Here is a 13,245-nt window from a genome sequence, read left to right as displayed (position 1 = left end):
TCTGGACCCCCAACACCCATCCTTCTCCTTATGTCCTTTTCCTGTGTCTCACCCCCTTGCCTGGCTCTTCCCCAGGTGGACACTGTCCTCCTGGCCCTCTGCCTGTCACCTGTAGGTTCAGGCTTCAGTGTCCTCACTCCACCTTTTCTTTTCCCCCGATCATTCATTCAACAGATTCTCATACAGTGAGTGACTACTACTGTGGATAAGGTACGGTATTTGCTATATGAGGAGTGCAAAGAAGTATAATATAACTTAAGCCAGTCCTTGTGTACCAGGTGCTCTCAGGGGAGAGGAAATGGGTTATGGACAAATACACACAAGTCAAAGCAGCTCAGGGCAAATGCACCTGGCTTGGAGGAGTTCAGAGGAGGCAGAGTATTCCAAGGTACTCCACTCAGCCCATCCTCCAGTCCCTAGCAGAGGGACAGCCTCCTCCAGGAAGTTCTCCTGGATTACTCCAGGCCTCCATTTTCTGGAATCCTAATGCATATTTTATTAGATACAGTCTTGATGGTGTCTCTGTTTCTCAACTGTACTCTCTTCTCTTTGAGGGAAGGGACAAGCATTTGTCAATTGGATTCAGTTTTCAGGTCCACAAACATCAACTGAATTCTCTCTCTCTTCTGTTCCTTAAACCCTTGTAAATGAGCATAGATTAGGTGCTCAATCAAGCCTAAAATTCTAGAGTTTTAGAGAAGAAAGTTTTAAAAATATTTTTTAAATGTCAGTATCCATACATGCTAATTATGAAAAACAAAGAACTCAAAATTGTCTCCAACAGGAGTAACTACTGCTAGGAGTTTGGAATATATGTAGGGAGGAATCTTTTTTTTTTTAAATAAATTTCTATTTATTTTAGGCGGCGTTGGGTCTTTGTTGCCGCGGGCCAGCTTTCTCTAGTTGCGGTGAGCAGGGGCTACTCTTGGTTGCGGTGTGCGGGCTTCTCACTGCGAAGCATGGGCTCTAGGCAAGCAGGCTTCAGTAGTCGTGGGCTCAGTAATTGTGGCACACGGGCTTAGTTGCTCCGCAGCATGTGGGATCTTCCCAGGCCAGGGCTCAAACCTGTGTCTCCTCCTGTGGCAGGTGTATTCTTAACCACTGCACCACCAGGGAAGCCCCTGTAGGGAGGAATCTTAAAAGACCATCTAGTTCAGCACCCACATTTCACAGAGAACTTTAAGGTGACTCTAATGCCTATGGTATTAAGTGATTTGCGGCAGGTCAAATATTTAGATAGCAGCATCATTTGGTGTTCTAGCATCCTTCTCCAAGAAAGTTGGAGAGGTAGTATGGTACTCTGTACCAGGCAAATGTGTGAACAGTCTTAGATAGCTACATGGGTTCTGACAGTGCAGAGGAAAAAAGTATTAACACAATTAGATTGTAAAACTCTTGGCCTCCATTTCACATGCTTCACATTGGTCCACAGTCACAAAGCTTATTGTGACTGTGAAACAATAGGATTAATTGTGAAAACAGTACTTCTTTAAATATTTGAAATTAGAATGGAAAATATGTTGAAATAGATGAGGGGGTGTAAATTGAATTAAATAGTAATTGTGTTCCAAGTCCAGGGACAGACAAGTGGCTTGGAAAGTCGGTTTTCCATATCAGAGGGATAGGTGGTGAGAAAGCCAGAGCCTGGGGCCGGTGATGAGACAGTCCCCAACCCAGTGGTGGATTTTCTCACCATTGTGTGCTCCCTTCCCTCCTAGCCTGCCTGGGAAGCCCTAGGCTTAAGGCAGTGGTGTTACAGTCTTGAAACCTCACTGGTAAATGATATCACAGGTTGGTTACCCAGACCCAGATCGATAAACGCGTTACTCAGGCAGCGGATCGATCACATTTCCGGGGAGAATTTACCCTTTGTAACCCGCAGGGGGGCAGGTGGTTTATCAAAAGATAAGGCTCTGGCTTGAAGGATTTAATGCCGGCTCTTTCCCCATTCCTGTCTCCTGCTCGGAGGGCCTGGGCCGTAACAGCGGGGTAATAAACTACTTTTCATTAAAGAGATCTGGGGAATAGGAGAGGGAGGGGGCCGTAAAGGTGGGGACAGAAGGCACAAATCCGCTCCAAGACGGAAAGCCAGGGTGAGGGCGCGCTGGGTTCATTTCCCCCTGCTCCTCCTCCTTCCGAAGCCACCCGGAGTTTCCGTGCCCGGCGAAGTGGCCCAGCGCCGCGCCAGGCCGCTGGCCGAGCTCTTGGCGCTCCGGCCGGGCTGCAGCCCCCTCCCCGTCGCCCCGGGCCCGGAGCCCCTCCCAGCACGCTTCCCCTTTTCCCTTCCCTTCCCCTCCCGGCCCGGCCCTGCCTCCGCCTCCTGCGTCCACAGCCTCCGCCAGCGCCGAGCCCCCTGGAGCCGGAGCGCGGCGAAGGGGCGCCGCCGGCCCCTCCCCAGCGCGCTGACAGCAGGCTCCGGGGCCCCCGCCCCGTCCTCTCGCCGGCGGGACACACCCCCGCCCCTCCTCTGCTCCGCCAGTTCCCGCCGGACCCACCGGGCGGCGGAGAGAGCTGGCGGGCGAGCCGGAGAGCGGCGGAGGCGGCGCTGGAGGGAAGGGGTGCGCGGCAGGCCCACGGGGAGCCGCCCGGGCGTACGGAGTCCGCGGCCCCTCCGGACCGTCCCCGCTCCGCGGCCGTACCTGAGGGCGCCGGGAGCCCGGGCAGCGGCGCGCCGGGGACCTGGGAAGCGGGAGAAGGAGCCGGAGCTCGACCAGGATGAGAAGGTGACGCCGCCGGGGGGCGCCACTCGCTTTGTGGGGGAAGATGCTCGCCTACTGCGTGCAAGATGCCACCGTGGTGGACGTGGAGAAACGGAGGAACCCCTCCAAGCACTATGTGAGTATCGCCCCTAAGACCCCCGCGGGGGGCTGGCCAGGAACTCCCGAGGGCCCTGGGTGGCCCCTTGCCCTACCCGCGCTGTTGAGTCCCGGGGCTAAGTGCCCACAGGACAGCCCTCGGCGGTGGAGTTTCTTCGCAGGGCTGTGATCTCCAGGAAAGCCTTTTCTGACCTTCCTCCACTCCCCCCACGCCCGTTTTCTTTTTTTGGCATTGGAATTGGCAAGTGGCTGCCCTTGTCTGTTACAACGGTGAAGTCATCTGTCCGCCTGAGCTTTGAAGGATGGTGGGGGGAGCGTTCGTCAAACCCTCGCTGGGAAGCTCCGTTGGGAAAGAGCATCTTCCCGGCCCTCCCTGGGGACTCGGGTCATTCACGCTCACACAGACCGAGATGCTTTCAGAGGCTTGACCTGGGGAAGGAAGCCTCACGCGAGCCTCCCACTTTTGCTCCGTTCTCTGCCTCCCTAGGCCTGGGTCTGGGGGCAGAGGGATGACGCCGCACCCCTGCCGCACCTCCACCTTCAGCCCTGAGCTTTGATTTCCTTCTTAAAGTCCTTGTGTCCGTCGGTGTGAGGAGAATTGTGGCTTTTCCTTTTATCCCTCCTCTGGACATGACCCTTAACTGGGTTCATTTCCTCTTAAGTGATGCTCCATCTCCAGACACGAGGTGGCAAATGTTTGCTGTGGTCTCCGAGGAACAGCCGGCTGCCCCTCCCCCTTCCTTCTCCCAACTTAATGAGAAGGGGCTAAGGTTGATTGAGCCGAGCTCCTGGCCTGTGGGACGCGTCCGCCTTTCATCTCAGCCCCTCCTGTCTTCCCATCCTTCCCACCTTAGGAAGTAAACTGTGTCCTTGACGCCTGAGGATGCCAGTCCTAGCGGCTTTGCTCCTGTTCTTGAGATAGAAGAGACAGACAGCAGGGCATCCAAAGCCGGAGGACTGCATCTTATTTGCAAATTAGTCATTTAAAGGAGCATTTAGAATGCTCAAAGCATTAATTTTAACAATTAAAACAGTCTGTTGGTTGCTGTCCTGGACAGCACATTGATCTCTGAAATTCCTTTTATTTCCTTGTTGGAAGGGGACTGGGATTTGTGCAAATGTCAGCCTCAGGCTACTCTTTCTGTCTTTATCCCCAATGGCTCTGATCTTTGGGTTTCTTTATAGTAGAATAAATGGGCCTGGGCTCAGGTTGGGTAGGAGGTAAACCAAGGAGTCTGGTTCCTGATGGGACAGAGACGTGGGTGCCGGTGGGAGAGCTGTTCCTTTTGTGTTACTGGCTCAGCAAGCATCTTGCCCTGCCATTTCAAGAAAGCTCTTATTGGAGGACTTGGGTCACCATGTGGTCACCCTCCCCTGGGGACAGATGTCCATTTGTACATCCCAGCACTTATTACGAAGTCAGCCTTCCTAAGTTGTTTTCTCAAATGTTGCAGGCTAAGTTTTAGGGGTTCTTTTCTTTTTTTTTTTTTGTCCTGAACTTTTTTAATAAACATTTTGAATGTCATTTGGTTTTCTTATTATTCTTTTTTTTTTTTTTTTTTTTTTTTTGGCTGTGTTGGGTCTTCGTTTCTGTGCGAGGGCTTTCTCTAGTTGCGGCAAGCAGGGGCCACTCTTCATCGTGGTGCACGGGCCTCTCACTATCGTGGCCTCTATTGTTGCGGAGCACAGGGTCCAGACGCGTGGGCTCAGTAGTTGTGGCTCACGGGCCTAGTTGCTTCGCGGTATGTGGGATCTTCCCAGACCAGGGCTCGAACCTGTGTCCCCTGCATTGGCAGGCAGATTCTCAACCACTGCGCCACCAGGGAGGCCCCCTAGGGGTTGTTTTCTAGTCCTCAGTTAAGGTAGGCACTGCTTTCAACAGATGGCACTCTGTTCTGAGACCCAGGCAGGTGCCAGCTCTGGATTTTAGGTGAAACATCAAATCTTAGCTTTGACCAACGATGTCTAAGATTACAGATGTAGGATGCACTCCTGGTCAGGAGTGCTGCTAAAGCGACGGGGGATGGGGGGGGGGGCCCGATGCAGACAGTGTTGAGAGGTGGTTAGTGCTGAGGCTCTGAGTTACAGGCTCTTGTTCAAAGCCTGGCTCAGATACTGACTAGCTATGCAGCTTTGGGCAAATTATTTAACCTCCGTGGGCCTCAGTTTCCTCATTTTTAAAGTGAGTATAATAATAGTATCTACTTCAGAGGGTTGTCTGGAGAATTAAATGAGATCATACATGCAAAGCACTTAGCGCAGTTCCTGGCACAAAACAAGCACTCATTAAGTGGTAGCTTGGCGTGATTCTGACTAAGAAAGCACTTTTGAAAAGCAGCTATTAATGGTCTGGCAAGAAGGAAGAAAGGTTTGGGGTTTTAAGATTGATAATAACTTGTTCTGTGGGAAAAATACAAAAGAAGTCCCGTCCAATTCCCTCAAAATGATCATTTCCTCCCTTTTTATGGACAGTGTTTTCTGGGACGTCTCCGCTTCCCGTGTAAGAATCAATGACATTATGTTTGGGCCGGGAGTGATGTCACTGAGCAGATGCGGCCATACAGAGCCCTGAACCCAGGTTGTGGAAAACAGTTAAAGGAGAGAGTATTGTGTGTTATGGAATTGTGGAGCCGGCAGGGACCTGAGGACTCATGAGGCTCCACCCCCTCATTTTTACAGATGCGGAAACTGAGAACCAGATGGGGTAAAGTCACTTGTGACACAGCTAGTCACAGCACCTGGGTCTAACTGGCCTTCTGCCCATGTCGTGGGTTGGGTTCATTGAAATACCATAAAAGGCTGGTTGGGGTTGACGAGCCCAAATATCTGGTGATAGCAAGAGGTTCCTGCACATTGGGGGCATCAGTGCATAACATAAGGAGAGGGGGCCAATAATAGAAAGTGTCGGCAGGGCCACCAGGGCAGGAGGAGCATGCTGGGGAGGCTGTGCCTCTGAAGTTTAGGATCGCCTCCTCTCTCGACCTTTACGTGGTGGACACCACACACCAGAAGGTCAGGTGTTCTGGGCAAGGCGCGCTGGTGTGGGTAGCTGGCAGGACACACTGCGCCCAAGTCACGTATGTTCTGGAAGCCCTCTATGCTGAAGAAGCATGCCTTCTTCCCGCCTCTTCTCCACTGATGGTGAATTCTGAGTCTGCGGTTTGGCAAATTGCAGAGCAGAGCCGCTTTATGGGACGTGCACGTTAGCTGGAGCTAGCTGATGAGAGGCCTGGGGCCCAAGCAGGAGGGGCCCTGCTGGCCCCAGAATGCTGGGAACATACTGCAAAGGTCTTCTCAGGACATCCAGCCAAAGGCATGCTTGTCCCCGTGTTGCGGGGGAGCTGCCTGGACACTGAGGGTCTTGTGTTTTGGTCTGTTTATGAAAGTCAGGCAAGTGACCTCCCTCATTTGAGTGGTGCTGTCAGCCCTTGGCTTCCTTCCCCTCTGTCAAGCCCCTGCTTGGGGTGGGTTTGGGGAAGATGGGCAGCTGCTGCTTAGGCCAGGCTCCCTGCTTGGAGCTGGGCTCCTCTCTTAGCTTTTATGAGCTGCCCCTGGGGAGACCTTTAGGTAAACTGTCTTTGGCCTTAGACCACTTGTCTTTCAAATGATCCTGATGATGCTGGTTGCAAACTGCAGATACCTTTGAAAACTTTCCATAAGGATATGAGTTCCAGTTCACATAATCCTTTGTACCCACAAGCATGTGTAGGTGTATGTCAAGTCATTTGGTGTTGGAGAGGAGCTCGTGCATCTAAAACAAAAAAGAAATTATGTGTTTGGATTTGGGAGGCGTTGTGCTTTCACGGTCTTTTCCTTTCCTGATTGTTTATTTCAGACAAATATCAGGCATGAATGTTCTGATCCTCTACAGGATTCTTCAGGGAATGCAAATAATAGCCAGTGTTAGCAGTTACCATCGATGGTGCCAAATGCTTAACGTGCATGATTTCATGTAATTCCTACAGTTCGTCGAATGTCTTTGATTCCTTTATACAGATGGGTGAACTGAGAGGTTAGAGGTTGCTCAAGGTCTCCCAGTTAGTACAAGGCAGATCTGGGTCAACTCAGGTCACTTTACCTCCAGAGGAAGGTATGAACCTACAGTGAGGCCCTTCTCCTCCACTGGAGTCTGGTTGGGGAGACCAGGCTCAGGTTTACATGATGAGACAGCAATGCCACGTGGTATTTGAGGACTGGCTCACTGTGTGGGACGTTCTTCACCTTGTGTCCTGGAGGTGAGTGTGTGACGGGTGATGGAGGAGGTCACTGTGAGGCAGGGGGAGAGGAACAAACCCAAGATGATATCTGCTCCCCAGTGATGCTTGAGGTGATAAATGAAGGATCCACCCTGTGGAAATAATACATTCTCCTGTGTGTTTAGAGCATTGCAGGTTTTGGTCTTGGTCCTGGGAGCTACATTTTTAGGAATTGGCCCCAGACCCATTCTTTTCTCTGCCCTTCATTTTTCCTTAAGCCCTTAGACTGTGGATCCAGCCCCATGAGAGGAAGGGGCTGCAGCTGCAGTACGGAAAGGATCTTCTCAGGCCAGTCCCACTGTGGAATGAGTGGTGGTGGGCAGATCAGGGTTTGAACCCCACCTCTGACTCTTCCTAGGTGTGCAACCTGCAGCCAGTCACTGTGGGTCTGTTTCCTCACCTGTAACCTCACAGGGATTTGGGGAAGTTGGTCTGAGATCATTTGGGGCAAAGCTTCTACTTAGTACCTGGCCTCCATCATGGGTACTCAACATATACTAGCTTCCATCTGGTCCTCCTTATCACCAAAACACTTGAGTACATTTTGGATCTAATAGGTGAAGCTGTGAGAGAAGGAAAGACTAAGGCAAAAAAGGAAGGCCCAGCTGTTCATAGTCTGATGGGAAAGTGGGCTACATGCCTCGTGGAAAACACCCAACATAGGAGAGAAGCACATAAATGAGGAGCAGCTGTTCAGACCTGGAGAGCTTCCTGGAGCTGCCCTAGTGATGGCTGCCTGGTAGGCTGGGAAGGAGAAGAGAAGGAACTTGTGTTGGGGGAGAGGAGTAGAGAGGTGCTGCAGGTAAGGGCAAGGTCAAATAGTATCCTAGCCCCAAGGTCAGTGCCACACATGGGTTAGCACTCTTGCCTGCTTTCTTTCTCTCTGTCTCTGTCTGTCTCTCACACGCAAGAACAGTTTCTTCTTCTCCAAGGAGGGAAGTGATCTAGGGGTGATTCACAAGTCTGACAAGGATTCCTACTTATGGAACAACCGACCACATCCTTCAAGGCTGTTGGAAGAGGGAGCACAGCCAGCCATTTATCATGGCCCTCTTTAGAGCCGAGTGAGGGTTTGGGGGGACCAATCAGGATTGGAATCACCATGTGTGGTGGCAGACAGAGGGGAGGCGAAGGGAAGGGAAAAAAAAACCTATTTGATGTCATAGGAGACCGGTTCCAGCTCCAGAAATATAAGCACCAGCTGCTGCATTTTCCAAAGAGATATTCCGAGGCCAGCGTGAGTTAATCGCCAGTGGAGACAGTGAATTAGAGCAGTGTTGTTAGGACTTCTGACTTGGGGGTTTGCACAGCGGTCCCTGGAAATTGCCTTCTGATTTCCTCAGCCTGAGTCACTGACCAGACTATTTCTTGGCCAGAAAAAGGCTAACAGGAAACTCTGTTCTCTTTTGCCTCCTTATTAAATAAAATAAAACAAATAATAGAGTTATGCATACGGTAGTCACACTTCTTTTGAGTTCTGAGAATCCGGGAAAGGGATCATGGGTTAGGACAGGGAGCCAGGGAGAAGGAAGGACAAGGGGTGTGTGTGGGAAACGAGGTGGAGATACTGGCTTTGGAAAGAGGTTCTGAGCCAGGGCCAGAGGTGCTCCCTGCCATGGCCGTTGCCAAAAGTAATGGAAGAGTCCAGGAGAGTGATGAGCGTTTGAAGCGGCGATTCCCAGAGCTGTGAGTGACTTCTTGCCCAGGCCGGGCTGCTGCTACCTGTAGTGGAGTCAGGGGGGGAAGGGGGGATGGTGGGAAGAGGGGGACTGGGGGGGGCGGTGAGCCACAAGAAAGCCCCTCTCATGCCCCCAAGTAACCTCCAGGCAGCTCACATCAGCAGCAGGTGCTGAGCAGAGTCCAGTGAGGATGTCGAGGTGCAGGGAGAAGGGAAAGAACCCATCTGTGAGTACCTACTGTGTGCCAGGCAGTGCAGAGGAGACCCTTCAGAGGGGATTTTACTTAAGCGTCATAACAATCCCGTGAAGTAGGTAGGTGTTTTTATCCCCACTTTACAGGTGTGGAAATTGAGGCCCAGAGAGTTTATGTGACTCTCACTCAGAGTAATTCAGTAGCAAGGCTGGGATTCTTACCTTGGCCTCTGACACCCGAGTCTGTGAGCTTGTCACTTTCTTCCCCATTAGAGCTGGGTCAGTGAGAGAGGGGCATGAAAATAACCGAGGAGTCCGGGCAGCACCTCCTGAGAGGATGACGTGTATCTGGAAGGCTGTGTTGTTGGAGAGCCCCTGGGCTCTGGTATCCCTGGGCCAGAATCCTGTCTCTACCACTTACTACGTGGGACCCGGTGCAAGTTATTCTCTCTCTGTGCCTCCAAACAAAACAAAATGAGGGGAAAATAGGACCTAGCTCAAAGGGTTGTGCTGAAGGGTAAATGAGTTAATAAATGTCAAGACCTTAGAACAGTACCTGGCACATATTAGGTGCAACACAGGGATTTGTTCTAATACCGATTAAGTCCTGAAGCTTCAGAAGGGGGAGCTCTCTGTGAACTGGAGTTTTCAGCGAAGACTGGCTGGCGAAGGCAGGCTTCATGCTAGGCCTTGAGGACTAATTAGGATTTGGATGGGAAAGAGTAGGATTTAGGTGGGAAAAAGAAGAGAAGGGCATTCCAAGAAAGGGAAAAACAAAGGTGCCAGAGGCGGGACGTGCAAAGAAAACGAGGACAAAACCCAGGTGGGCAGAAGGGTGGGGAGGAAGGGTGGGCCGCCTTCTGAGGGTCTCACGTGCCAGCCGAGGGAGTTCAGAGTTTATTGTTACACCTCCGCACCTTCCGTTCCTCCCAAGGATTGCAGGGGAAGGGGAGCTGATTGTCACCGTGGGTCCCTTCTGGTGGGCCCCAGAGCTGGCTCTAGGATTGTTGTTGCAGCCATGGTGGGAACAGAGCTTCATGGAACCGTTTCTGTAGCTCTGCACTGGGGACTCTTTTTTTTTAACATCTTTATTGGAGTATAATTGCTTCACAATGGTGTGTTCGTTTCCGCTTTATAACAAAGTGAATCAGTTATACATATACATACGTTCCCATATCTCTTCCCTCTTGCATCTCCCTCCCTCCCACCCTCCCTATCCCACCCCTCTAGGTGGTCACAAAGCCCATTTGCGTTGGGGACTCTTTAGCTGCAGGCCGAGCCCAGCCTCTCTCTGTTCATAGCTTTTACTCAGAGGGGTCAGGCTGCCTCATAAAAGTTGATTGCACCCCACAGGTCTTGGGGAGGGAGAGTGGAGGAGGGGGAGGGGAATAGCAAGGAGTGAGGCGTCAGCTGCTTTGGGCCGCATCCGTGGAGGGCCCCGCCGGCAGGGCCTGAGGTCACAGTGCAGTCATTTCCATCCCCGACCGCAGCGCTGCCGCTAAAGCACCCCAGTGGCAAGAGAGAGGAGACCCCATCCTTGGAGGGTCTGGAGGCTAATACCAAACAGCTGGCTGGGAGCCCCGGATGAAGTCTCAGTATTTACCTGAAACTTTCGGGCCAACGTTGTCTTCTACTTCAGCATCTCTCTGAACCTGTTTTAGTTATAAAGACAGTGCTTCAAACTACCTCTTCATTTATTTAACCCTCACCCCGCTGCCAGATATTCCAGTAAGCCTGATTCTTTAGGGAAGATGTAATAATAAAAATAACAGCTAACAGTTCTGAATGCTTTCTACGTGCTGAGTTTTACACGGAATCTCTCAAAGCAGCCTGCTGAAGCGCGTAGTTACTGCTGGCATCCATGTCGTGCAGGCGAGGACGCTGAGGCCCAGAGAGCTTAAGGGAGTTGCCAAACATCACCCAGCTAAGAAGCTGCGTGTGGAGAGGCGCCTGCAATGACCCAGGCCTGCTGACTCCAAAGCTGGCCTTGTCCCCATAGAAGCCTCGCAGCCAGCCCTCCATCACATGCCACACCTGGGGAGACCAGACCCCAAGGAGATTACACATGAGGCCTGGCTGGTTGGCTTCTCAAGATGTGAGACCTTCCACATGTCACCTTCCCCACTTGATCTCCATTTGCCCATCTAGTAAATGGGCTGACTGCTTCCTTTCTGCCTTGTAGAGGGGAGGGTGGATAGGAAAGCTGCTTTGGAAAACGCTGAGCCCAGAGAAAATAGCTACGTGAAGGGGTCCTAGATCCCTCAGTCTGGTTTCTTAATCATTTGTGAAGGGGAGGCTTTACAGAAAGAAGCTTTTCCTGATGCCGGGGAATTTTTAGGCAAGGTTTCCTTGCCATACTACCCACCCCGAGAAGCCTATAGCCAGGGTTGACTCAGGACCACTTTAGGCCCCCAGTGAAGATGTTTTCTAGAAAACCGCCTCTGGGAAGTACGCTTTGCTTCTTTCCAAGCCTATCAGTTTTGTGAATGGAAGGGACAGAGCTATTTCCAGTCCCATCTCTCCCGGCTGTTACCTGAGGGGAGGCAGTGATATCCAGGGGGCTGAGCTGATATCCAGGGGAAACAGCTGTGCTTTCTGCCCCTCCCTCGGCTGCTTTCTCTGGCCCTTTGCTGTCATTTCCCTTTGCCTGTGAGGAAGCCACCCTCCCTAGGCCTGGGTGGAGGTGGGCCGTAGGGTTGGGGCAGGATTCCTTCCTCTGTGTGTGTCAGTGCCGCATAAATTATGCAGTGGGTCGTTTTGGGCCCTCCAGTCTGTCTCTGGGCTCCCTGGAGTGTGAACCAGACCTGACAGAAGTTGATCACTCAGGGAGTGGGGGTGGGGTGCTGCTCAACGCTGATGGTGAACTTTCAGGGTCAGGGATGGCGTGGGTGTGGGCCAGTCTGTATTTCTGCCTATCACTGCGTGGTCCCCAGTAGAGAGCCCTGGCTGTTTTCCTTTTTCCAGAACTATTCTCACTCAGTAACAAAGGAGACCTTGACCTCTATTACATGGGCACCATTATCATAACAGCTACCGCGTATTGAATCCCTGTTTTGTGGCAGGCACTGCCAGGCCTCTTGTTTATAATCTCTGGTCGTGACACAGCCCTGAAGGTGTGCGTTTTTAACCCCATTTTACGCATATGGAGACTGAGGTTCAGAAAGTTGAGGTTGCGTTTGTTAGTCAAGCACAAAGCCAGGTGTGTTTGGGGCCCCACCCCCAGGCGGTGCCTGTTTCACACTGTCACTGTGACTTGCACATTGGTCCCTCTCCTGAGCTGCCCCAGGTTGGGGGTTGGGGAGCTTCTGCCGGCCCAGCGCATCGTCCTCCTGGGGAATAGTGTTCTTTGTGGAGAGAGCCTGCCTTGCTGGCTTTGCCCACCTAAGGGTTCTGAGCGTGAAGGGATTGTCTCTGCTGTTTGAAGCGGCTGCTTTGTAAACTCTTTCATGGTAGGCCCCATTCTGACCCAGCTTTATTCCGTTTCCTGATGGCCCAGACCCAAAGGGCTATTTTAAGGGCCTTGCCTGTGTGGGAGAATTTCTCTTTGTAGCAACAGAGAGGGAGGCCTGGCTGGCCTGGCATGGTGCTGGCAGTGGGGCCCCGAGAGAGCGAAACTCTTTCCTGAACTCTGCCTCCTGGGCAGAATTCATGGGGCTCTCAGCACAGGGCCTGGCACCCGGAAGGGACATGGTCACTTGTCAGGGAGGGTAGGGATTCCAGAGGTGGCTGCCCAGGGATTTCTGCTGGTCTAAGCCCCGGTGGTGTGGCAAACCGATCCTTCTCTCGCAGAGTTAAGGCCTGTAATAGGACAATGTCTGGACTTTGGTTTCAAGCCGGAGTTAATTATTTACTTTAGTCATCGCTCGCTCATCGGCACCTGGAGAAAAGCAGCCTCATTTTCCCCACGATTGCTGGATGTGGCAGCTCCTGGGCAGGGATGGTGGGGAAGTTGAGTCAGAGAATGTGTGGATGGAGCCCTTCTAGGTGCAGGCACGGGGCTAGGGCTTCTCATCCACCATCTTCTTTAATCCCCACTGCCACCCTGAGCATCACCCCTGTTGCATAGCCAAAGAAGCAGGGGCTCAGGGAGGTGCAGCATCTTGCCCCGCATCACATGGCCGTGAACGGTGAAAGCCAGGCTCTGAACCCAGATCTCTGCAGTGATGAAAGCCTGTGATGGTTCCACTGTGGTCCCTGCAGATTTGATGGATTACCCACCCCACAAAGGTTAGGTTGCTAGGTAGGAGTACTTCTCTTTTTTCCCTGCCCTCAGCTGGAGGCATCTACACGTATCAAAACTAG

The 13,245-nt window shown here is 52.1% G+C and overlaps 1 protein-coding gene across 2 annotated transcripts in view; it reads left to right on the top strand.

Moving 5' to 3' along the window:
* Positions 1-2,212: 2,212 nt before the first annotated feature.
* The window catches only part of SH3PXD2A (SH3 and PX domains 2A), a 246,787-nt gene continuing 235,754 nt past the window's right edge, over positions 2,213-13,245 (top strand). Inside the window, exon 1 of one of the 2 annotated variants that reach the window (XM_082601531.1) lies at positions 2,213-2,835. In XM_082601531.1, coding sequence (XP_082457657.1) covers positions 2,764-2,835 — 72 coding nt within the window. In that variant the 5' untranslated portion in view covers positions 2,213-2,763. The remainder of the gene's footprint in view (positions 2,836-13,245) is intronic. The other variant, XM_082601527.1, reaches the window with a different exon arrangement.

The sequence above is a fragment of the Mesoplodon mirus genome (assembly GCF_964341445.2).
Source record: "Mesoplodon mirus genome assembly, chromosome: 2".
NCBI lineage: Eukaryota > Metazoa > Chordata > Mammalia > Artiodactyla > Ziphiidae > Mesoplodon > Mesoplodon mirus.
Note: the sequence above shows the minus strand (reverse complement) of the source record. Positions and strands in the feature narration are given on the sequence as shown.